We start from the raw sequence: 24,074 nt of genomic DNA, 5'->3' as shown, positions 1-24,074 counted from the left end.
ACTTATATAAATTACTTGGAAAATAATTTGTCATTTCCACTTTTAAGTGTCTAGCACAAGTGTGTATTGAATGTTCTTGCCTCTTCTTGCATTATTAGCAATTTTCTGATCTGTAGCTAAAAGTCAATGTAAATTTCTGGTAAGGCTATTTTTTTTTCCTCTCCTAATTTCTCCAGTTGCTTGCTGAATGTGTGTGTTGAGCTACTGGGATCCATGGCATCTTTTGACAGGAAGTTTAGCAGCATGGGCTTCTTGTCCCCTTTAGTTTTGTTCAGGACTTCATTTGAGCCTGTAATAGCCAAGTTTAATGAGATCCTTCCAGCTCTTGCTCTGTGACAGTCACTGCATTGCCATCTTACGTGCCACTTATGATTTCACAGTTATATGCCTGCTCCTTTTAATTCCAAATTCTGTGTATTACAGCTGAAGAACAATAAGGTATTTAGCTATTATTATGTGGAAACACTTCACACCCTCTCTCTAAGAGTTATTTTGCCTCTTATGAGCACTGAATCTTTTTGGTAAACTCCAGCCTCAATCTGGCTGTCTGCAGTTTCCTAATCATTCCCTCTGGTGATGGTTGGCTCATCCTGAGGACCATTCTGAGTACTTGACAGGGAGCAGAATTCATTCCCATCCTGTTGAATCTCTCGGATTCATCCCCATCCCCATTTCCTAGTACCCTTCTTGTTACAGCTTTCCAGCACTGTGGCTTTTAGGGTGCCCCCACCCTGTGCAGGTTCTTCCCAGGCCGTGTGAGTTCATGGCAGGGTTGTGTCAGTGGCTGTGCCGGCTGGGCAGGGTGTGGGGGTGTGGGTGCTGCAGGGGCAGGCTCTGGGCCCAGGAGCTGAGTGCACGTGGCTCTGCTGTGGCTCGATGGATCCCCGAGCTGAATGCTTGCAGAGTCTGGGAACTGGTGACGAAGTGATGAGGGTTTAAATGTTAAAACCATTGTGCATGCTTCCAGAAAACCAGAAACCTGCCTGGCTCAGCGAGATGAGCATGAGCTCCGTGGCAGAGGCTGGCTCTGCTCGGGCAAGGCCTTGGGCCTGCAGGTGACCAGAGGAGGCTGGGCAGGACTGAGGAGCTGTGGGGGAAAGGGCTGTGTTGTGAGGCACGTGGGGATGATTTGGGGTAGCAGAGAGAGAACCAAAGGACATGTGTACTGTAAGCCATGAGAAATATCAGATCTTCAGTGGTGCTGCTGTTGTGGTGAGTGTGATGCAGGTAACTTGTGACTTAATTGTTGTACTTTATTTATGGCTGTTTCCCCTTGAAAGGGAAGAAGAAGGGTTTAGTGGCCCGTGGAATGCCCTTGGCCTCAACAGTGAGATTTAGCATAAAAATGGATTAGGAGTAATGGGTATTACGCATCAAGTGGAGAACTGAGGTGTTTACATATTGTCTTTCTCTGTGACTACCATACCTATGTTGTAAGTGCTGGTGACAGCTCCAGATAGTCTTTTCCTGCTGTTCTCCCCAGCAAAAGAGGTAAGGAAGGTTGCTAGAGTGCTAGACTTGATTACATTTCTGGTGACAAAGGAAATGTTTCTTTAACTCTTCTCATTCTGTGGGGTTTTGAGTTAATGTTTGAATCTGTTAGTAACAACTAAATATTAAACCCAGAAAATTTTGACAGTACTAAAGCCCAGCATCCCCAACTTTTACCTGACATAGTATTACCCCAGTAAATATATTTCAACTATTTTCAGCCTTAATTAGAGTAATTTCTTGCAAGATAAAATTTTATGTATTGCAGGCTTTTAGTAATTGTTTCTGTTGTGATAACAGACCAAATCTTAATTGGAGAACTTGGGGCCCTTAAGATGTAAATGCTGCTGTTTATTTTTGAAGTTTCTGTTTACTCTCTTGCATGGACCTGGCATTTTTAATCTCCCTTCATTCTACCAAGTGTTTTCTCTGAACAAGCCAAGGTTGTGTTCATCTTTGCCTTACTGCTGGATTCCTTAGATACTTTACCATAAGACATTGGGAAGCTTGGCCCGAAGATCGCTGTTGGGAGCACATCCTTGGCTTACATGTTATCCATGGACTGTAACTTAGTCCTTAATCACAATACAGTTGTTTGGGCTCAAAGCCTATAAGTTTTTTATTCTTCAGATGTGTGCAGAATATGGTAATGCTTGATTTGTTCTACAAGCAGGGATGTGCAACATTAAATGATGTGAAGAAATGACAAGTCTGTGGCAGAAGCTCAGAAAATACCAAATTGCACTAGGCTGCATTAGTTATCCTGTCACCTCCCTCCTTGAAATAGATGTGAAAATTTTTTAATTTATGAAAGAAAGCATTGATGTTGCTTTTTGGATAATTCACCATCATGTGACTCTGAAAGGATCACCTGTCTTGTGTGAATGTTAAAATAATTTCTGTGGAGAGTTTTGTAACCAACCTCACCTCCCTGAATTGTGAGCTGAAGAAGCAATGAAGGACAGTTATTTACAGTAATTGTCTATTTAATTTTTATGTCTGAATCTGGGTGTAAAAGCTATCAGCTGTCTTTAAGTGTTCAAGCGAAGGAGTTAAACTCCAACAGCCCTGTGATTGGCAAAATGTTCTTTGCCAGGGACACAGATGATTTTGGCGAACTTTCAAAAAAAGTCCATTCGTTCCACGTGATGCTTTTTTGTGGGGAGGGGAAGCCAATTCAGTCAGCAGGTTGTTACACAGTTCCTATGTATTTTAACTGGTGTCTCAGCAGCAAGCAGCTCCTTCTACCATACTGTGAAAACAGTGGAATTTAAAAATGGGTTAGCAGATGCTCTCACTAGGACAACTGCTCTCTCATGTTGCAGCCTTGCATTGAAGGGACGTTGTCTTTTCTGCTCACAGTCCCCTGCAGAGCAAAAAGCTTTGTCGGATTCAGGCGAGGACCCCCAGGGAGAGGTTGAGCCCCTCCACCATGGTGTGGGTCATACAGAACCAGCTGGTGAGCGCGACTCTGAGCACCCTGCTCCCACTGTGGCCTCAGTCAGTGCTACCCTGAGTCCCGCTTCTGAAGCCCAACTTGCTCCTATTCAACTGGCAGGGGTAAGTGTCAACCTACCAAGTACTTCTGCTGCTGAGGGGATTAGAGGAAAAAGTCGCTTCCACGCAGTGGAATCTGTTACTGTTCATTGTAGGCAGTGCAGCTCACTGTCTGCTTCTTTGATCTCAAGTGTTAGTCCTCTCTAAGTCCTTGTTCTACTTAGCAGAAATTAGATTTGTTTGGGTCTCACTAGTAGTGTAACTCTAGAAGATGCCTGAAGTATTTTAAAATTTAGGGTGTAAACTGTGTGTTTGCTAAAGATGAGAGCACTTACCTAAATGAGTGAGAAAGTTCATCTGTATTTGTGGGATTTGCTTTAAGCAGTTAGGGGAGAGCTCTTTGTTCCATCTGAGCCATAATGCTGCGGCTTGACAAAGCAAGCAGTTAATACTGTGCTTTCACTGGATATAAAAGGAGCTTGTCATGACAACCTGTAAGGTACTTAATAGATTAAAAGCACCAAGAATCGTACTAACACAGAATTTTGAATTTAAGTATTTGATGGGGGAGGAAGTCAGTACCTTGTGATTGGAAAAGCTGTCAGTGCTCATAATGTAGAATTTTTCTACTGGTGGTGCAGCAAAATATTTTGTGAAAGATTAGATGACTAAATCACTGCTGCTATTCAGTTTTTCAGAGCACTTTTAAGTGTTCGTAATCTTTGTGGTTGGTGGGCCATATTTTCTTGGTGCAGGTGAGTATCATTGGTCACTGTGACACCACACCCTAGGCATGTGCTCTTTGCTAGATCTTTGCCTGTTAAGGCTACTCCACCCAATACCTGCACCCTTTTCTTGGCTGGTTGGTTTGGGTTTTTTTTAATCCAAGAACGGGCCACTTCAAGTAAACTCAGTGCTGAATGGATTGTCATGACAAGATGCAAATAGCTGAAGGTTAAGCACATTTCCATGTTCAGACTGTTGCTTGATGACCTGCTGCAGAAATCTTTCTGTTTCAGAAAGTGTTAGTGTTAGTGTTGCAGTGTTAGTACAGCTGTCCAAGAGAACTGCATTAACCAGACTTTCAGGAAAACTGCAGCAAGTCTTGGTCTTGTTCTTAGAGAGCAGAAAATCTTACTTGAGTTAACCCAGTTCTGAAAGAAATGTAAAAAACAAAACTGCTGTTGGGAGTCACATACAGGAATTCGTGGCAGTACAGCACAGCTATCTCAGCATCCTTGAATTTGACTTCATTCAATTAAAGTTATGGAGTTGTACAGTGGTCAGTAGGGGCATGTAACTGGCTTTCACATGCACTGGCAAGCATTCTTCCAATTATCCCGATCTCTTAGAATAAAACATCTCTTATCTTGAAACATAGAGAAGGTTGATGTATCTTCAGTGTGCTTGTACTGATTTGCTGGAGCACAAGTTTTCATGCAATGTTTCTAGGGCCTTGGGAGGATGGGTGAATTAAGACTGAAGAAGAGACACTACATATTTCTTGTTCACTTGGTATTGTTTGTACACTCAGACAAATAATTTTGCTCAGACTTGAACAGGGTGTGATCAGAGGTACAGTGTGTCCCAGAGCTGATGGTCACATCCTGAGGCTCTGACCCAGGCCAGCCTCCTGCAGCACAAGGCTGTGCCAGCAGGGCTCACTGGGTAAGGACAGCACTTAAGCAAGTTGTGCCCATTCAGTAATGCCTCTGGTGCATTACTCTGCTGCAGGGTGTCTTGACTGCAAATGTGCCTTACTGTGCTCTGAAGTCCTTTATATATGAGCTTTTGCATCTTAAATGTGTTTTCAAAGATAAACACTGTATGTATACTCTTTCAACTTTCCCCGAATTACGTTGGCCTTTTTTTTACTTTGCTCAAATTCTCCCTTCCTGTCCCTGTTTCTGTTCATTTTTTATGAATAAGCGAAAACTGACAAATTTCTTAAAGTTTTTAAGGTCTTCTCTCTTAGTTTGATGTAGCAACTATGTGAGGAAGTAATGTTTGTACTCTAGTTAATTACTATCACTGGCACTTTTAAAAAGCAGTTGGTAGCATTTATAAAGGTAATTTCCTTAGTTAGAAGTGTGTCACAATTGTAGGAAGCTCTATTTAGAAATAATTGTAACTTTCCTGTAGCTGGATTTCTAAAAGCAGGGGGAGGAGAGAGTAAGTGAAGGGTGACTTCTGCTCTTAAATGAGATAATTGTAGGTTGGATTTTGATGTTACTGGTTTAAGTGTCTCTTCAGCATCTAATTCCAAAGCACTGAATGGAGAGAAATTGAGTCACCTTGGTGGTTCCTTGCAAGATGAGATGGTCCTGCCTTTTGTTTCCGCTGTGTAGCGTACTTGTGTAAAGCATGTATTGCTGTAAAGTGGACTGACTAGGCTGGGAAGAAAGGCCTGAAATGAAGAGGCTGGACTGCTGTTCATTGCAATTAGCTGCAATTTGCTGGTTTTCCAGTCTGTCAGGTTTGTCATGCATATATTCCCCTGATATTTTCCCCTGATTTTTGTCTAGTCTCCCCAGCTTCCTCTGAAGCAGCACTGGTAAGCAATTCTGGCTGCAATGGTAACTTTATTGTGTGGCTTCATACAAAAGTGAAGCTTATACAGTACATATGTGTACCCACACTCCCACAGTATCTGCCTGTTTGTCCAAAGGTGCACAGCTTTAATCTTCCAAAACTCTTGGACTAGGAAGCATGAAAATAACTTGGAGCAACTGCTCTGCTGTGCTTTGCCCTCAATAGGGTAAAGAGTTAGTTTTGGATTTGGATGCCCCTTGCCCACTGAACATGGTGATGGTACATTAGTTGTGCTTGTGTCAGTGAAATTACAAGGATGTGATGATCTGAGGCTTGTGCTATACAGGTTTGGCTTTTTTTTTGACTATTATTTGAGCATTGAGAGGACAACACATATTAGTAACAGCTTAAGAAGTTTTTGACATTCAAGAGGAAACCACTTCTTTATTTTTAAGGATTTTTGCATATTGAGATCTGCAGTTCCATTCATGCAATTTTTTTACCGAATGTGTTCCTTTTGCTTTCAGATTTTTGATAAAAGTTGAAACAAGTTGCTGGTATATGTGACAACGCTTTCTGTGCAAAATAGATTTTGGTTGCTGAAATATATATAACGTGATTTTCCACTTCTTTGGAAAACTAATGTATGTTGGTAAGGGCAATGACTAATAGGACTCTTCTAGTACTGTGACTACTTGACTGATTATGTAGGAAGAGCCATGGATGATCCAAGTGCAGTATTAACACTGATACGTGTGTGTGAATGGAGGGGATTGCATTCTGGAACTGTCAGTAGCTTCTCATTCTCTAAGCTAAAACTTTCAAAAGTATCAACTAGGATGCTAGTGAGGTAGCTATACTCTTAAAGTAAAATAAAACAGAAAAGCTCTTAATTGCATAGGCAAAGTACAGGGTTTTTATTTAGTGAAATACTGACAGTACACTGCTATCTGGGTTCTAAATATATGCAGTGCTAAATGGAAAGTTTCATATTTTCTGGTATTCTCATACACAAGGTATTCCTCAGATGTCAGTCCTGTGCAGACTTAGCCAGTGCTGTTGTGTGCCAACCTGCTCTCAGTGTCCAAGGGCCCGAGTCCTGGTGTGGGAGGACCTTTGGGGCTGCTGTGGGTTCTGCCTGTTCCTCCTCACAGCAGCTCTGAAGTGAGACTGTGTGGAGAGGAGGTGTCTGTGTGCATGTCCTGGGCAGGATTGGGATGAAAGGGTAGTGTTGGACTCGGGAGAAGGTCCAGTATGTCAAGAGCTATCTGAAAGGAGGGTGCAGCCAGGTGGGTGTTGGTCTGTTCTTCCAGGTAACAAGTGTCAGGAACATAAGAAATGACCTCAAGTTGAAGGTTTAGATTGCATATTAGGAAATGCCCGTTCCCCAGAGGGGTTGTGCAGCCCTGTGGTTATACATGGGATGACTCCAGTACAACAGCAGTAGTGGAGTCATCATCCCTGCGGGAGTTTGTAAGATGTGTGAATGTGGCACTTGGGGACATGGTTCAGTGGTGGGCATGGCAGTGCTGAGGAAACTATTGGACTTGGTGATCTTAAAGGTGTTTGCTAACCTAAACATTTCTATGATTCTAAAATGTTTTGGAATGAGATAAAAGTGCTAGTGCTGCCCTGGTCACCTTCCAGAGTGAAAGGAATGTGTTGTGGGATTACACTTTGCAGGAGTAAAGGAGACTGTATATTAGCTGAGGAACTGGAAGAGCAAGTAGGAGGAAAGAGACCTAGAAATCCTCAGAAAATATGTAAAACCTGTGTTCAAACATCACAGTTTTGAATGTTTTGATAGTTGGCAGCCTGTAGTGCTTTCTTTTTTGTTCCTGGTAGTGTGGAAGATGTTAGGAGTCTATCCATTGCTAATTCCAATGAAAATACTATTGTACTGCTTTATAGGGTGTGCTTTCAAAGACAGTGCTGTCACTTTTTTGAAAGAACTAATGTCACTTAGAGTAACTAGAGCAAGTGCTTTGGAATGAACTTCCGAATAATAGGTATGTCTATGTTGAGCTTGAAACTTCTGTGATATTTTTAAATCAAACAAAATTTGAAAACTGTCATTTTCAGATTTTCACTGTATAGAAAATGTACTGTAATAATTGTTACATAGTCCCTAAGTATATTAGTGCTTGTATATGAATCATCAGGAATCTTATTTGTAAATGAAATATTTTGAATTAGTTGTATTTAATAGTATCTGAGTGAAACTCTATATGATTACATGTAAATCATAAGAAGTAATGCTTTGCCTTGAGAGTATGTGATTGACAGTAAAGAAAAAAATCTCCAAACTGATTACTGAATCACTTGGATCAATCTGAAGAGACTGAAATGTTCAGTTTGTGATTTTTGTTTGATTGCTGTAATCTGATTTCAGAGATCAGCAGATGGATCAAGTCCAGAAGATGGAGATGGTAAGAGATTTTATTGTAAGTTTAAAAGCCTTGAGCGTGTGTCTTATTGGAGCACTGTGCATTTTCTCTTAACTGCTCTTTTCTCCAGAATCTGATCGAGAGGATGGAAGCTACTGTCCCCCTGTAAAACGGGAGAGAACTTCGTCCTTAACGCAGTTCCCTCCTCAGTCAGGTAAATGTTGCTATGATATTGTATACAAGGGGTGGGTTTCCTTCTTAGACCTTTCCTTTTTCCAGTCATGTTAGCAGTCTTATTTCTGTCTGCTGTGCTTTGTCTTAAGGCCACAGCAACCATGTACTCTCTATTTTTCTATGGTCCACGTTAACAAATTTGGTGAAGCCCAAAGAAATTGAGAAATAGTTTTAAAAAATATTTTTTATCTGTAAGTTTATATATATTTGTATTTTCAGCTTTTAATCTTGTGCTGTTAAAGTGAAGAATTAACCAGAAGTCTTTTTGATTTGTTGTGATCAGATTGCTTCTTAACAAATTTGAGTTTCTTAGTTACTCTGCTGCCGGGAAAGCTTCCCAGTCTTAGCTTGTGCTTGTTCTAGTCCTTTTCTCTTTTCTTCCATCCTTTTTAAAACGGGAAGGATTTAGTGCATCCCTGAAACACCTGGCAGATGCAAGAGAGAATGACCACAGCTCATGTGTGTAGTCAGGGCAGTGAAATCACTGGGGTAAATTTGTGCAGTTCATGTGCACGGGAATGGTCATGTTTCACATTTGTTCACCCACAGGAACAATCTCCTAAGATTTGTGTTTTCTCTGCAGATATTATGGTGATTTTAGTTTTGGTTGAGGATTATTTTAGTTAAGATATGTCAGTATTTGAGGCAGATTTGGAGACTTTGCTACTTTATTTCCACTATCTTAGTTGAAATAAAGGAGATGAGAAAGACTTCTTATCAAAAGGGGAGAACAGTAAAAAAGTATTCCTGTCACATGCAGCACATTCAGGAGATGTGACTAAAAGGTGAAAGCCTAGTTATTTTGCTTTTAATTTAAAGAAGTAAGTGACTATGAAATTGAAAATCTAGTTACTGATGCTTTACGGGCATGGTATTCTCATTTCTTGCACCAGTGCTAGTCAGGGAGGCACCGTGCACTTGGCAAAGGAATTGCCTGCACAGAAGTAATGAATAGGAGGTTTTGGTCTGTAGATTTTCTGTTAGAATAACAGTATGTTATAGCATGTTGGGAGCTTCCTTTTGGCCAGACCTTGTACTTCCAGATTCCCTATAATCACTAACACTTCCATTCCCTAGTGTCTCTATCTTATGAGATTAGAAATCTTTATGCTAATGTTGAAGAAGTAGAGGAAAACAATTTATTAAACTCTTTCATGGTTAAATAATTGTTGTTCCAGGAGTCCAGCATACCTTTTCAAGCACCTGTTTAGCTAATGTATTCTGACTGGATATGGGCATTTATTCCCTGATTCACTTATTCCCTTCTGATGTGTGTTGTTGTCAAGAAGTGACAACTTGGATTGGAATTGCAACTTCCATAGAGACCTCTTTGAATATTGTTGACATTATTTGATGACTTTAATTTCCAGAAAATCTTTCACTTTCCCAACTTGTTAATTTTTTTGTGCGGTTATGTTTCTCTCCAGAGTAGGGAAGTTTTACTTATATGAAACATGTGTCATGTTCAGGGCAGACAGTAATAAAAAGAGAGAAGATGGAATTAAAGAAAAGAAGCAAATATGAAAAAAAATTTGCCTTTTAATTGTAAAGGTCAAATGCTGCATCATTTAATACAATGGTGTTCAGAGATGAGATTCCTTTCTCTTTTCAAAATACTTCAGCTTCTTCTAGAGCCTTATAGAAGCTAAAAGAGCTTCTACTGTTATACTTTTCCTCATGCAAGATGATCTGTTGGAGACAAAGCCCCCCCTGCTATTATTGCCTTGTGACTCTTAGTGCCTCTGTCTCCTCTGGTGGTCCTAGTTCATAAACTGGGTTGTGAGTTTTTGTATGACACTGAAGGTACTGGAACTGCTGGACAGAGCCACAACCAAACTGCCAACTGCTTGCTTCTCTAGGTCCCAGCAAAGGGGGGGAAAGAAACACTGTCCTTTGTCCATTCCTGTCAAACATTTTTTCCCTTTTGTGATGCTCTGCTGGTTAAGTGACATCTGCCAGTACTCTGTACTCTCCTCTCTGTCTGCAGGAGTTTTGTCTTTGCAAGGCAGTTTAAACCTAAGTTACCTGGCTGCTCTTGGTGCAGACTGTGCCATCCCTCAGAGACCAGGTGTTTGCTCCTACTCTTTAGCAGACATTACACACCTTTCTGCCCTCTCTGCAGGGTCCTTTTGAAATGTTATACCTGATTTGTAATGGTATTATACATTCTAACATAACTTCTAATTCCTACTTCATATACAATTCAGATATTTATCTTCCCTTCAGAATAAATGAATTTATTCTTTCTTTCTTTCAGGAGAAACTAGGGAGATTTAAGGGCAATGACTTGTTGACTACCTTGGCTTGAATACTGTTTTAGTTTAGAAGAAGAAAAAAAAAAAAAAGAACAAATTACTAGAAAAATAATTTTCCATTTGAAGCCTTGATACATTTGGGGACAGGTTTATAATTGAAAACAACATACACAACTTCCTTAATTTTTTGCTTTTCCTTGACTGCAGTAACAAAGAACAATGTCTTTATGCCATCAAGCTTCTGTGAACCCTCTACAGGCAATTCTGACTCAGAACCAGGTGAGCTTCCTCATTTTTCTGCTTTTTTTTCTCAAACTGTTATCAATTTGTTATGATCCAAAGCACTCTGATACTTCAGAAGTAAGACCCTATCTGTGAGATTGGAAGTGGGGATGGTTCTAACCTTGGAGCTGTTACCTTGCTCACCTCATTGTTTGACTTCATCCTTGCTGGAGGTAATTAAAATAATAAATAGGAAAATTGTTTCATGCTTTGTGAGTGATGAAGAAGACTGCAATATGACCCTTCTCTGTTAGCCTCACAATAAAACTTAGAGGAAACCTTCATTTATTGACTTTGGAATACTGTTTTTCTGTATTAGAAAGCAAAACAGCCATAATCTATGGTCTTGATGATGTTCAGCCGTGACCTGTGAGCCCTGTGTTGATAGAACTGCTGATTTTGTTAGTCCCTATTCTGGTTCAGTTGTGTTGATATTGCTGTAGTGCACGTCAGTGTCTTATGATTAACTGGCATGAGAATAACCAAGTACAGTGGGATTGTAAAATGCTGGGTTGTCTTATTCTGAGCACAGACATTGTGCCTCTAAAAGGAAAAAAAGTATAATTATTCTTTTAAGTTCTTAAGAACTCAGTTTTTAATAGGTGTGGATTTATGAATGTTTTGAGACCGGTGTTTTATCTAAAAACCCTAACTGTAGTGAGTGCAAGCAAAGGAATTTCTTTTCCCTTCATACTGTAAAAGCATATGGTAAAAGCTAATGGAATTACAAGAAACTAATGTTAAGCAATGAAGTTTAAGTTATGATGACTAGCAGTTGGGTGCTTGTTAGCACCTGTCATATTCAGTCATACCTCTGATTGTCCTGTCTTTAGTTTGATTCTCACCTAAAACCTCTATCTCTATTAAGTTCTTCACAGTAGGAGCTCCATTTCTCTTGTGAACACAGTCTTTTTCCTGTTCTGAAAAAAAAAAAAGTTTAATTTTTTGCTGCAACAACTTGTTTGTCTGTAATGTGTATTTGATGTGATGATCACTGGAAATTCAGATTTCTTTTGGAAGAAGAGAATTTTTTTCTTTGGAAATCTCCTAATAACTTTGAATGGGTATAGAACTTGTGGGTTGTTACAACAGGGAAAACAGGAGGAATTTTATGACTGCATACATGTTTGTAGTATGTTACAGCTTTGTCCTTGTAATATTTTGTTTTACTTCCAGAGGAAAAGAGCAGTGGATTCCGGCTGAAGCCACCAATACTTATCCATGGTCAGGCACCTAGTGCAGGTGAGTTCACTGTTTTCTGCAAGAGTACAAAGAAACCAGTTCAAGCATTTTATTTAGTAGTTTCTTCAACCTACTATTAAAAAAAAATTAAAAATAAATTAAAAAAATTAAAAATTAAAAATTGTAACTATTGAAGGTGGCAATAGCTGTGTGTCTGCAGAAAAAAAACCTTGTCTTCTGCAGAGTGGTTGTGCCCAATTCGGTGTGTGTGTGTATGGGCACACCCATGTCTTGCGTGTCTGAAGTGTATCCTGGCTGTCTCTGCTTAGCAGGCTTTTATTCTGGGCTTGGATCTGTGAACTGGAACAAAAGGGGAGCTCCAGGAGTGCCCCAAGCAAGTTCCAGCCATTACTGGGTGGTCAAACTGGGACCAGACCAGGGCAGTCTGAAGTGTCAGTCACTCCCCACTTCTGCTCTCCCTGACTTTTGGCAGCAGTGTGGGCAGTGAGTGCTTGATCCTGCCTGTTCTGCACCGCAGGTTGGCTGTGACTGAGTTTCCTGTTTACTGATGTAGACCCAGCTACTACAGAAAAGACATAAATATTACAGCTCCTTAGGAGTTTAAGGGGAAAAAAAACCCAAAACTATTTAGATAATGGAAGCTGTTATTACATATGGATATGAAAACTTTATTTCACTTGCAGGAAGAATGATAAATTTAAGAAAGGAACAAGCTTTTTTGAGCTGTCCTATGAACGTTTGAATTTAGGATGGTTGTTACATTCTGTTGTCATGTCCTCTGAATATGGGTGGCCTGAAATGGAGCTAGCTGCTATGAGTGAGTTCTCTTGCAGTATTGTATTGGATCAAGAGTTCATCTTGACTTTGTTCAGTGAAGAAAACTGAATCTTCTGGAATTGCTGTAACCTTCTGGAGCTGATGTGATGATGTTTGGGATTTTTTATTAGGTTGCTTGAGGTCAGATGGCTTTTTGAATCATAGCAGAATTAGAGTTGTAGTGCTGTGTATCTAACTATAGCAAACCAAAGAGACTAGGTTAATTCAAAAAGCCAAAAAGTTGTTAAACAACACAGCTCAACTATTACACTACCAATACATTTGATTGTATGAAGAAAAAAAAATCTTTTACCCGTATCTGGAAATTACTTCAATAGTATGAGAAAAGAAGAGTTGGAATGTGTAAATAAATGAATAAATAAATTAAATAAATTTAATTAAATAAAATGTCAATGCATAAATAGGATTATTGGTTCATTTCTCCTACATTTTGACTTTTATTTCGGAGTCAGTAGTAAACTCTCCTTCTGTGCTTTCCTGGGTAGAGAATATATTTTAAAGTGTCTTTTAAGGCTATGAAGTAGTCTTCTCTATTTTGGACTAATTCTGTTTCGAGGCTGAGTGAGGGACGGAAAAGAAGGGAGTGGATGCTTTTCTGATGTCTGTTTTTTCATTGTATGTTCTGTTGGGAGCAGTTACAGAGAAGATTAGATGAAACTGAACTTTTCAACTTTAAAGCTTTATAGCTCTTGAAAAAACTTTGCACCTGCAGGTCTCCCTAGCCAGAAACCGAAGGAACAGCAGCGAAGTGTGCTCCGTCCAGCAGTATTACAGGCACCACAGCCAAAAGCTTTCTCACAAATGGGTAAATAATGCTTTTGCTTCCTAGAATACAGTGGAGAGAGAACAAAAATGTTCAGTCTGATGGAGTGGTTTGGTTTTACTCAACATCCACCTAGTTTTTCTAGGTTTCTCCTTTCAGAAGAGAAACATCTTAAATGTTAAGTGTATCTGTGTTATATAAGGGATAACACAGTGGAACTTTCAGGTCCTGTGTAAGACAACTGTCTGACGTTGCCAGATCTCTAACTTTGGTGTAGTCCATGCTTGAGTTTTGGGATAAAAAGACTTCTGAGTGTGTGGACTAGCAATCTGAAATGACAGACAGCATTGACCACGGTGTCAAAAGCTATCATTGATAATTGATCAGCAGTGCCTAAATTGCTGAGAGGTGCCTCTGGGCTTCTGGACCATTTTGGAGTTGTGACTTTGAGATAGAATTTTAATTCTTAAGTTTGATCATTCATATAATGTTATGGAATTTGATATAGCTGATGGAAATAGACATGAATAAAGACTGGAGGTTAAAGCAGAAAAACTGTTTGAAGTGTCCATGTCTCCTAAATTCTGTGTTTCCTTAGCCTTTTGTTATGTGGAATTTTGGTTGAACAGAAAAAATGAGTAACTTCACTTAATCGTGAATCTGACATAGAAGCAAACATTTCTAGCTTGATTTCTTGACATGTCTGCTGTCACAGAGTGGACTCTACAGAAAACTCAATATTGGAGTACAGATTTTCAGTGTGAGTTCAGTACGTGAGTAGGTAAATCAGCCTGAAGAGGAGCCTTCTTTGGAACAGTGTTAGATTGGAGTAGGGTGATTGCTTGAAGTTGTATGTATTGAAGTGCTTGCAGCACTTGATTGATTAAATGACTTTTTTTGCTGACTTGTTTTTCTGTTTGAAATTTTGATTCTGCTAGGAACTGCTGAATTGTGGTCCTTATGTCTTTTGCAAAATACTGTGGAGCTCTAGTTTGCATTGCAACGTTTCATGGACTTAAAAGAGAAAACAGCATGCAATTTGCATTAGAAAACTTTTGGGACAGCCTAAATATCTAGAGAATTTATGTGATTTTCTCTTTCTGTGTTGCAGTTCTCAGCAGTGGCACTAATGGTGTAAATATCCCGCCAGATTCTGCAGCCACATCAGAATTACCAAGTGATACAACACTGAAAAGTTCTGACTCTGAAGAGAAGGTGAGTTGGAGAAGGAGACTCAAAGTAACAGACTTTAAATATTCTCTGAACAGAGTAAAAATCCAGCATCATTAAATGAATTCCCTACAAGAAATGGAGAGTGCAGGTAATGAGAGGCTGAAAAACCTCACCTAGAGCAGAAGACATTTAAGTACATCAGAAGTTGTTTATTTACTATCTTGAAAGAAAAGTAATGACATATTTCCTTCCAGTTCTGTGCAGTGTATCCAGTCCTTTCCTTCCTTTGAGTTCACCATTAGCATCTGAAGATCCTGACAGATGGCATGGGGAGGGTGTTTTGGGATTTTGAATGTGGGCTTTTGATGCCACATTGATCACAGAAGTAGTATTATTTAGTGCAAGAGTATGGAACAGTTCACTTGACATTCAAGTCTCAGTCCTGAATATCCAAGCAGAAACACTTGCAGTGTGACTGGCTTTTTAAGGTTTAGGACTGCTGCCATAACTGAGTAACGATAAGTAAATTCCACGCATGGACCAGCATGAAAACTTTGTGGAACACGCTTGTTACTGCTGCATACATCGTTAGGGAGAACCTCTTTGTGCTTTTAACATCCAAAAGTCCTCCTAACTTTTTTAATCAACTGACCTGGGAGAAAGTTTTCTGATAGAAGAAAGATCTTAAATCTGGATGCTAAGGATTTCTGAGGCTCAATATTAAATGGTATAAAATTCATAACTGAATTGCAATTTGACCAAGGAATGTGGTGGGATAGTCTTAATTGTCTTCGCGTTTGTAGTCAGCTTTGTCTGCCTGAAGCTTTCTAGCGCAGGTAGAAGTTACTTGAGTTCGTGCAGTAGTTGTGTTAAATGCTGGAGTCTCTGCAGAATATTAGATTGTTTGATAAGAGTGAAAGATTACCTCTGGAATTGTGTTATATTAGTAATTGTATGTGCAGATCTGTGGGATAGATTTGATGTACCACAGAGAGAAGGCTTCCTTGTGAGGGCAAGTATGTGGTATTTTGCAGTATTACATGAGCATGCCTTTGTTTGAGCAGATGTGAGTCACAGTCTTACTTTACTGGCAGAAAAGATTTTTCTTTGATGTCTCTGTCTTGTGTTAATACAAGGTAGCACAGTGGGAATGTTCTCAGTCTGGTGGCTGTCCTACTCTGAGTGGCTCTGTGGCAACCTGTACCTATGTGATCTCTGTCTTGATAATCCCTAGGAAACTACAGAAGCCCTAAGCAACACAGACCTTAGATGGGTACAAGCTGCAGCCTTTGATCCAACCTCTCTCAACTGGTAGGAGAGTCTGGTGGCTGAAAATCATCAGATGTGCAGGGAAGCTTGATAGGCAGCTGGTCAAGCTCATCATGCAGCTCTCAGACCTTTTGGTAGCAGGGGCATGCTGATCCTTATTCAGAAGAAGAACCTGTTAAAGAGATTCTAGAGTAATGATTTTTCCTTTTGACCATGGATGAAAGGGCTGCAAACAAGGCTTCTACTGGTATTGACAGTGAAGGCAAGATGAAGGAAAATTGTAGACCTGCTGCAAAATGTTGGAGGGAACTTAGTGATGAAGGAGATGGAAAAAATCTGAGTGAGTCAAGGCTTTGTCTTTATTTCTACTGAAGAGATCTGCTGTCAGGTCTACCTACACCCTTTTTATAGGGGAAGTTTGGGGAACTCAGTTATTACAGTAAATTTGCTTAAGGACTGTTTTAGACAGTTTGACACATACAGGTCTAGAGGACTAGACAGGATGCTGGTGCTGAGGGGAGCAGCCAGTGGCTGGAATTCTGACAGGCATCAGTCACTGCAGGCACTCCTTAGGACTGTTCGACGTTTACATGAACAACCTGGCAAGGTGAAGTGAATCTTGTTAGGTTTGTGGATGCCAGTCCATTGTGGGAAGGGGAAATGGTCAGTATGTTGGAAGATGGGCTGTTCAGCACATTCTCAGCAGGCTGAAAAAAAATGAGCCAAGAGAAACAAACTAGTGGTCAACAAATGCAAAGTTCTGTACCTGAGGTGAGAGAACCTGTGTGTCACAAGAACTGAAGAGGGATTGGCTAGAAAGCAGCTTGTGCAGACAAGTCTTGGAGATCCTGGTATTGTATGAAGAACGTTGAGGCAAATTCTCTTTACGGAATTTGTTGGCAGGTCTCTAGCACATAGTATTGCTTTTAAGGGTGACAGTTATTTTATTTTGGAGGAAGGGAAAGCAAAAAGGGAGAGAAGAGGGAAGACTTCTCATTGGCCAGCCATGAAGACCAGTAAAAGGGGTTCCTTGCATAGCATCTTGCCTAGGTGTCCTCTCGAGTGGAGCAGGTGGTGCCCCCTAATATTCTTCCCATAGTAACTACGTAGTTTTCATCAAAACATGCTCAAACTTCCTATTCTTTTGGGTTATTTTCTGCTTATGATGCTCTTGATGCTGATGGACACATGCTTTGCTGAAGGGCAGCTACTGTGTGCGGGTTACTTGTGAAGCTTTGTGTGTGCATTATGGTGTGTATTCCCATGGGTATCCAAAGATACGAGGTAGGAAATAGGAAGAGAAGAGGAAGGGGGTGATTCCCATGCTGATTGTGATTGCTTTCCAATGCCACTCTAAGGGTTTGCCAGGTGCAAGGCCCTGAGTGTAATGAAATGGGAACTATAGTATGGGAATAATCAGGGAAAGTGCTGCCCCAGCAACTGCAGGGAGAGGTCCTGGAGCTGCTTGTGGAAAGCAGGCAGCAGAGATGTGGAATAGAAATAAGATCCTTAGCAGAACAGAAAGTTCAGGAACTTTCAGGTGCTGTGCAGCAATCATGAACAATAGCTTGAACACAAATAAGCACTGTGCATCCTTTTATTGATGAAGAGAACCTATGGTGCTGCTTTACCGAGACTGCAGCCATTAAGTTCACAAAAGTGATCATTCCCTTTTCTTCCCACTGGTGGAGGGGCTTACCAGTACATGAAAGACACTTGAAAGTCACCAAAGGGCCTAGTGGCTGAAGCACATGATGTGTAATGAAAAAGGTGAGCATGTTCTGCTTGGACTAGGGCAGGGGAATTGGACTGTTCTCCTCAGCTCTCAAGTGGTGGGATGTGGCAAGATAAAATGAAATTTGGGAATGGCTACCAAACGAATGAGAAGCTGCAGGTGTGGTGAAGGGGGATTCCAGATGGGTGTCAGTATAAAACTATCCTGTTCAGTGCTGTTGTACATTGAACTAGGCTACCAAAATGTAAAACTGCCATCTGTGGAGTTTTTGAGACTCTACTGTATGAGATCTTGGGTAGCCTAGCATAAGTTTGCAGTTGATGCTGCTTTGAACACTGTTTGGACCAAACGACTGTTAGAAATTCCTTTGAATCTTAACTATTCTGTGATTTGTTAAGAAAAACACTCTAAACAACAACAGCTACATTATTTTAAATGCAAAACTTGCCTTGTAGCTCTTGAGATGTTACTGGCTTATCATTGTAAATGAGTGTGTGACTCACCATGTCATAATGTGTGTTTATTTAAAGAAACTCAGATACCTAGGCTGCATTTTTCCATTTCTTTAGGCAGAAGAATGTCAGAAAAAGGAGTCCAACAATACTTCAGATAACAGCTGTGAGAAGGCTGAACTAAATGCACAGCAAGCATTTGTATTTGGGCAAAACTTAAGAGATAGAGTTAAGGTAAGCATGTTTATTCTCTTAACTAAGTTTATGAAGTAATTTGAAGCTACTAAATGACAGGGTTAAAACCTCCATGTATATATGTAAAATTAAAAGTTGTGAACATAGTTAGGTTGACTGTTTAATAAAACTAAGTCTTAGACATTTAATAAATGATTTAATTCTGTTAGGTAGCATAAGAATCTTTTTCACAAATAAATGCATCTGCTGCAATCGTAAGTAACATCTAAAACTCAGTGCAGTGTAGTGTTCTGTCTTACCTTTTGAGTCAGAATTAAGTTGAAATGCAATCCTGAAATGCTCCCATGCAACCAAGACTTCACAGAAAAGGTAAGAAAAGAAAAAAAGGGCTGCCTGGGCTCAAACCTGTGCATGGAGTAACTGAGTTGGATTGTTAGTACCTCCTGTTGAAGACAGATCTGTACAGGTTTCGTAGCGTAATAGAAGGAAGTGTAATATCGGGGCCTAGGCTTATATTATTTTATTGTAAAAAGCATTTTTGGATGGAACTTTGTCCTTAGAAAGAAGGAGTTGCGGTCAGTAATTAAAACTGTCAATGTCTACTTGTGCTTTTTCTAGCTAGGAGACGAAGGCGATGAAACTGCTGATGTGCAGAATGCTGGCCTTCCTACATCAGATACACCTTCTGCAACTAACTATTTTCTACAGTACATCAGTTCCAGGTGAGACTACAGGAAAACTTATAGGACAGTTCCCCTTACTCTTGATTGAAAATTCTTTGTGATTCTGCTCTTTATCGGATGCAAGGTTTAGACTGGGTCAGTGGGAACCCGGGCTTCTGGAGAATGTGATGACAGTCTTCAGATGTGGGGCAATCCTCAATCATCTGGTCAAGGGAGATACTTTTGATACCATTTACATGACCACATCCTCACCAAAGCCTCTTCAGAAAAGTAACAAGCATAAGATGAAAAAAGTCTTCTCATGGTGAGAAAGGAACAGTGATGGAATAAATTGGAGCTACCAGTAGAATCCTGTAGAGATCTGGACTGTATTTGTGTAGCTCAGTATGTTTCACACATGATATTGATAAAGGGAAGAATAGTTTCAAAAAATTATTTTTTCGTGTTAGTAAGCTTTTCAGAGCAAGGTAGAGGGCCTGTTTGAATAAGCAGGAACCTAACTGTGGAAGTCTTTGTGAAATTTTCTGATCAAGCAGTAGCATTAGAAGAAATATGATGTAGGCATAGGTAAAGTGAGGCAGCTAAGGTGAAAACTGCTAATTGTGTCTGAGCTGACAGCCTTCACTTCAGGCTAAGGTAGCCATACAGCTCTGTGAAAATGCTAGCTTAGTAGTGGTCAAAAATACCAAGTATACACAGAAATAATAGAAAACAGAAAGATAATATCTTACTACACAGAGCTGTGAATTCAGGTAACAACTGGAAAAGCATGAGGGGAAGTCCTACCAAGAGTGATGGAGTAGAACAACGTCTGTTCCTGGAGCAAGCTGAAATTCGTGTTGTCCGAATGAAGGCCACAAAAAAATTGTAGGAAAAGCACCAATGCATGTTTGCTTTGTCCTTATATTCTGCATTTTTAAGACCTGTTGTTCACTATGAAGTAGGCAGTTTTGCAACCAATGAACTTTTGATGCTGAACTTTTCAGATGATGTGCATGAGAGGCAGGGAACACCTTTACTTCTGCATGCCTTTCCATATTTGTTTAATCAGATTTGGCAGACAATAACTGCTAATATGTGGACTTCAAATACTAGAATATTTTTTCATATCTTTCAACTCATATGACATCTACTGTCATAATTCGTTTGAGTCTTTACTTTGGGAGGATTCATTCGTTGTGGGTCAGTTGCCACAAACCTACTTTTGGACTTGTCTTAAAAAAAAAACAAACTAAAGTGTCTGTAAGGGGAGTTGGCCCTAGTTTTCAGCTGGGATGGCAAAGCATTCTGGTAATGGACTGGTAAAAGGAGATTCCTCCCACTGTGTAACAGTGTCAGTCCTTTAAAAATTGTAAATGTACTGGGTCCCATGGCAGATACCAGTAGGTCATTCTGAGTTCCCTGTTAACATCTGGAGCTCAGAACTGTGGCATTTAATTCCCTTAGTAGGTAAAGCTGTCTTCCCTTGAGGATCTCCTTTGTTCTATGAATCTCCTTACTCAGAAGTAGGAACTCTACATATACAATTTAAAGGTTTGTTTGGTTTCACTTGAACCATGTAGTGACATATGTGCCCCCATTTTCCAAACTTTGTGAAGTGCAGGTACGCTTGATTTGAGTGGTCTGTTGATTCATTTCGTGAGCATGTTGGTGTCTTAGAAAGGTACACCAGATGAACAATGACTTGTTAAGTCTTTTGAGTCTGTAAAAGAGTAAAACTGGGTTTTAAAATCTCTTAATAAAAATAACAGTGGGAGGAGGATGCTTATTCCATAAAGAAGGAGTAAAGGCTGAAATTTGATTGTGAAACTTCTTGGAGAGGCTGTGGTATTGCAGCTAGTCTAATAAAAGGCATTACTTATCCCTGCTATCTCTGTTTCAGTTACTGTACTGGAAGTGCATTTGTTTCAGTTCTTTCCCTTTCTGAAAAAAATTAACCCAAAAAAAGTGTAGTAGTTCAAGTTTATGCATGTAGAATACTGTTTTTCAATGAGTATGTTATGTGGTTAAACAGTAAGCCCTCACTTAGCATTCAGCATTGCTTTGTATGTAATTAGTTATCTAAAGGGAAAGATCTTAAAAGTGGCAAAATCATCTGTCATCATTCTGAGAGAATTCTTTTTCAGTAAAACCAGTATGTGCTCTCATGTTACTAAGTTGAATTAATTTTTACCTATGTTTGTATCAACCAGTGTTAAATTTTTTTAAAGTTAGTGACAATCACTCACTTTGTGAGGAATTTTATTAGTAGAAGATAGGAGATAATTTTCTGTCTTATAAAACCTGTTTTGTTTGTTGCATTTTTTTCAGTGTAGAGAGCTCTACAAACAGTGCAGATGCATCTAGCAACAAGTTTGTTTTTGGCCAGAACATGAGTGAGCGAGTCCTAGTAAGTACCCACTGTGTATGATATGTTGTAATTTTGCAAGTAGTTTGTTATGGATTCTCACCTAGGAATTTTGAGAGCCTTTAATTGTACTTGTCGTTTGAGAATGGGTTTTTTTCAGTGGTTTCCCTTGTAGGTAACCTTGAGTGCAGCGTGGGGAGTTCATTATGAGCTGTTGTCTGCCCCGCAGTGCTCTCCAAGGACTTGCCTGCCAAGCTGCCTGTGTAAGGGGATTCAGTGCCCTCCCTGTTGTGCACATGGCTCTTGTGCCCGAGCACTTCATGGCACAGACTGTTGCTCTGAATGGTTGAGTATAAGTATGGGAGGGTGTTTTATGTTTTCCCTCAAAACTGAGAGCAGGTCAGTTTCTTGACTCCCCTCAGGATGGGATTTAAAGTTAAGCACTGAGGCAGCTGCCTCAGGACTGAGGTATGATTCAGAAAGTTTTGATTAGTATGTACCAACCTAAGGAATAATTTCTAGTGCCTCACTATTTCATGTTGTTGTTTTTATTCCTGTACTGGAACAAAATGGAAGCGTTTAAAGCTGAGCATTCATACCTGTCTATGTAGCAGGGAGTTCAGTCAGCTATGCCATGAGCTGAACTGTAGCTGAAATTGGCTTGCTTTGTTAAACATAGCTTCAAAATAAGTGTTGAAATTTGATTTCAGGTCAAGGGAAAATAATTTGAATTGGTTTTCAGGTCACACTGTTCAATTCCTTGGCTGGGGTAGTAGGATGGCTTTTACTGTGAAAGCATTTGTCTGTGAGATTCTCCTTTTGCATATCGTTTATAAACAGTGGGGCTTCCGTCAGTAATGGATCACTAGTCCTGTTCAGCAAAATAAGTGTGTGTTTTCTCTCTTTTGTTTACCTCCTTTTTGTGATAGAGTCCACCAAAATCAAATGAAGGTAGTACAGAGAGTAATAAGGAGAACGCTGCTACAGAGTCTGGGTCTGAATCGTCTTCTCAGGAGGCCACGCCAGAGAAAGGTAAAAAACAAAATTTAACTTTAGGAATGGTAGTTAATCCATGTTTAAGTTGTTGTATTTTTCAATGTCCTGTTACTTTTCAAAAATGTAACATTTTTATGTTACCTTTACTGTCTCCTGTAACCAAAGGTACAGGCTGGGTGTGGGAGGTGCTGGGTGCTATAGATTCTCTTATATTAAGCCTTTTTCATGCTCACTTGGTGGTATTGGGAGTTTCTTTACAGAACAAAAGTAGAGGGAATTAACAGAACTGGAACCAGAGCGTAGAAGAAATGTGGCAAACTTTTTTTTTAACAATTCTGTTGTATTTCCAGTGACTGAATGTCTGAGTCAAATGTGTATTGCATTAAGCGGGTACAGCATACATTGCTTGAACTCAAAACTCTTTGATGGATTCTAGACTTATGTGGCTTCAAATTGACAAAATTTTATGGAAATTTTGGAAACTGTGGGTTTTCTTCAGCAAACTGCATGCAAGCCCAAGTAAAAGTGGAAAATGAGTTGTGCTGTCCATTTGTAGGCACATGGCTGGCAGCAGTATGAGTACTGCTGGAGCACGTACAGATATGCAGTTGTCCATGCAAAGGTTTTGAAATACTGTGTGTAGGAGCAAAACTTTTTGATAACTTAGCTTGTCGATCCCTTGTGTCCTGTGCTTGTTAAACAAGTATTAAAAGGCAAGCTTTAATTTCTACTTAAAATTTCAGTCCTTTTTGACATGTTCTAGTAAGGTCTGTCTTCTGTACTTTTCAAAATTTCTCAAAGCTCTGGTATACTTGTGTGAGACCTTTATAAATCTTATAAAATTATATGCCAATCATTCTCAGACTCTCAAAATGTTGTTCAGCTAATAATATTTCAGAATCACTGGCAGAGTCTGCAGCAGCCTATACTAAAGCAACAGCAAGGAAGTGTTTATTAGCGAAGGTAGAAGTGATTACTGGGGAGGAAGCTGAAAGTAACGTGTTACAGGTAAGAAACAGAGTGCAGAGGAGCTTTGAGTTTGTGGGGATTCATATGAATGTCCAGTGAATCCACACCATCTGATTCCCTACAACTCAGCCTTCCTCTATTATCTTTAATGTACTTTCTTGTGTAAAGTGCAAACTTCAGATATTTATTCACATCCTTACTTATTATCCTGTAATTTGTTGTTTCTTCATTTCCTCTTTCTGAATAAATTTTAGTGTATAAGCCATCCAGGTGGCTTTTCCTGGTGATTTTCCTGAATCAATGACATAGAAGCTTCTATCTTATACAACACAACTATTTGAAGAAAACTTAAATGAACTAAATATTTTAAAGTTGTTTTTAATTGTTGTACTACTGAAGGTTTTTTAAAACTTGGAATCGACTAATTATGGCAGCAGTCTGGTTTCTTGCAAAGCAGAAACCATACCACAGCATTTGGAACTTGTCTTGAGGTACTTAATTGAATGAGTGATGATTTGGAAGGATATTTGGTCCTGACTTAGACTCCTGTTTTTTATTGTGATTTATTTAGCATTGTAGTTATTCATTAACCTAAATATAACCATTAGTATGTCCTTAAGAAGAATGTACAGGGTTTCATGCAAAATGAAGTGGTGTATGATTTTTTTCCTCTTCTCTTTTTATCCTTCAATTATAGTTTGTTTTGTTTTTTTTTTTTTTTTTTTTTTTTTTTTTTTTTTTTTTTTTTTTTTTTTTTTTTTTTTTTTTTTTTTT

The 24,074-nt window shown here is 39.5% G+C and overlaps 1 protein-coding gene across 2 annotated transcripts in view; it reads left to right on the top strand.

The window, feature by feature from the left end:
* RANBP3 (RAN binding protein 3) overlaps positions 1–24,074 on the top strand; it is a 48,855-nt gene that overhangs the window by 17,913 nt on the left and 6,868 nt on the right. The window contains exons 3-14 of one of the 2 annotated variants that reach the window (XM_027899596.1): positions 2,854–3,051; positions 7,913–7,949; positions 8,038–8,121; positions 10,604–10,675; positions 11,855–11,920; positions 13,431–13,523; positions 14,593–14,696; positions 18,228–18,344; positions 18,924–19,027; positions 21,299–21,377; positions 22,265–22,367; positions 23,215–23,339. In XM_027899596.1, the coding sequence (XP_027755397.1) occupies positions 2,854–3,051; positions 7,913–7,949; positions 8,038–8,121; positions 10,604–10,675; positions 11,855–11,920; positions 13,431–13,523; positions 14,593–14,696; positions 18,228–18,344; positions 18,924–19,027; positions 21,299–21,377; positions 22,265–22,367; positions 23,215–23,339 (1,182 nt within the window). The remainder of the gene's footprint in view (positions 1–2,853; positions 3,052–7,912; positions 7,950–8,037; positions 8,122–10,603; positions 10,676–11,854; positions 11,921–13,430; positions 13,524–14,592; positions 14,697–18,227; positions 18,345–18,923; positions 19,028–21,298; positions 21,378–22,264; positions 22,368–23,214; positions 23,340–24,074) is intronic. The other variant, XM_027899597.1, reaches the window with a different exon arrangement.

Source organism: Empidonax traillii, unplaced genomic scaffold (genome assembly GCF_003031625.1).
Source record: "Empidonax traillii isolate 1590-97213 ecotype Southwest subspecies unplaced genomic scaffold, ASM303162v1 scaffold677:size394641, whole genome shotgun sequence".
Lineage (NCBI taxonomy): Eukaryota > Metazoa > Chordata > Aves > Passeriformes > Tyrannidae > Empidonax > Empidonax traillii.
This window is presented reverse-complemented; position numbering and strand designations above follow the sequence as displayed.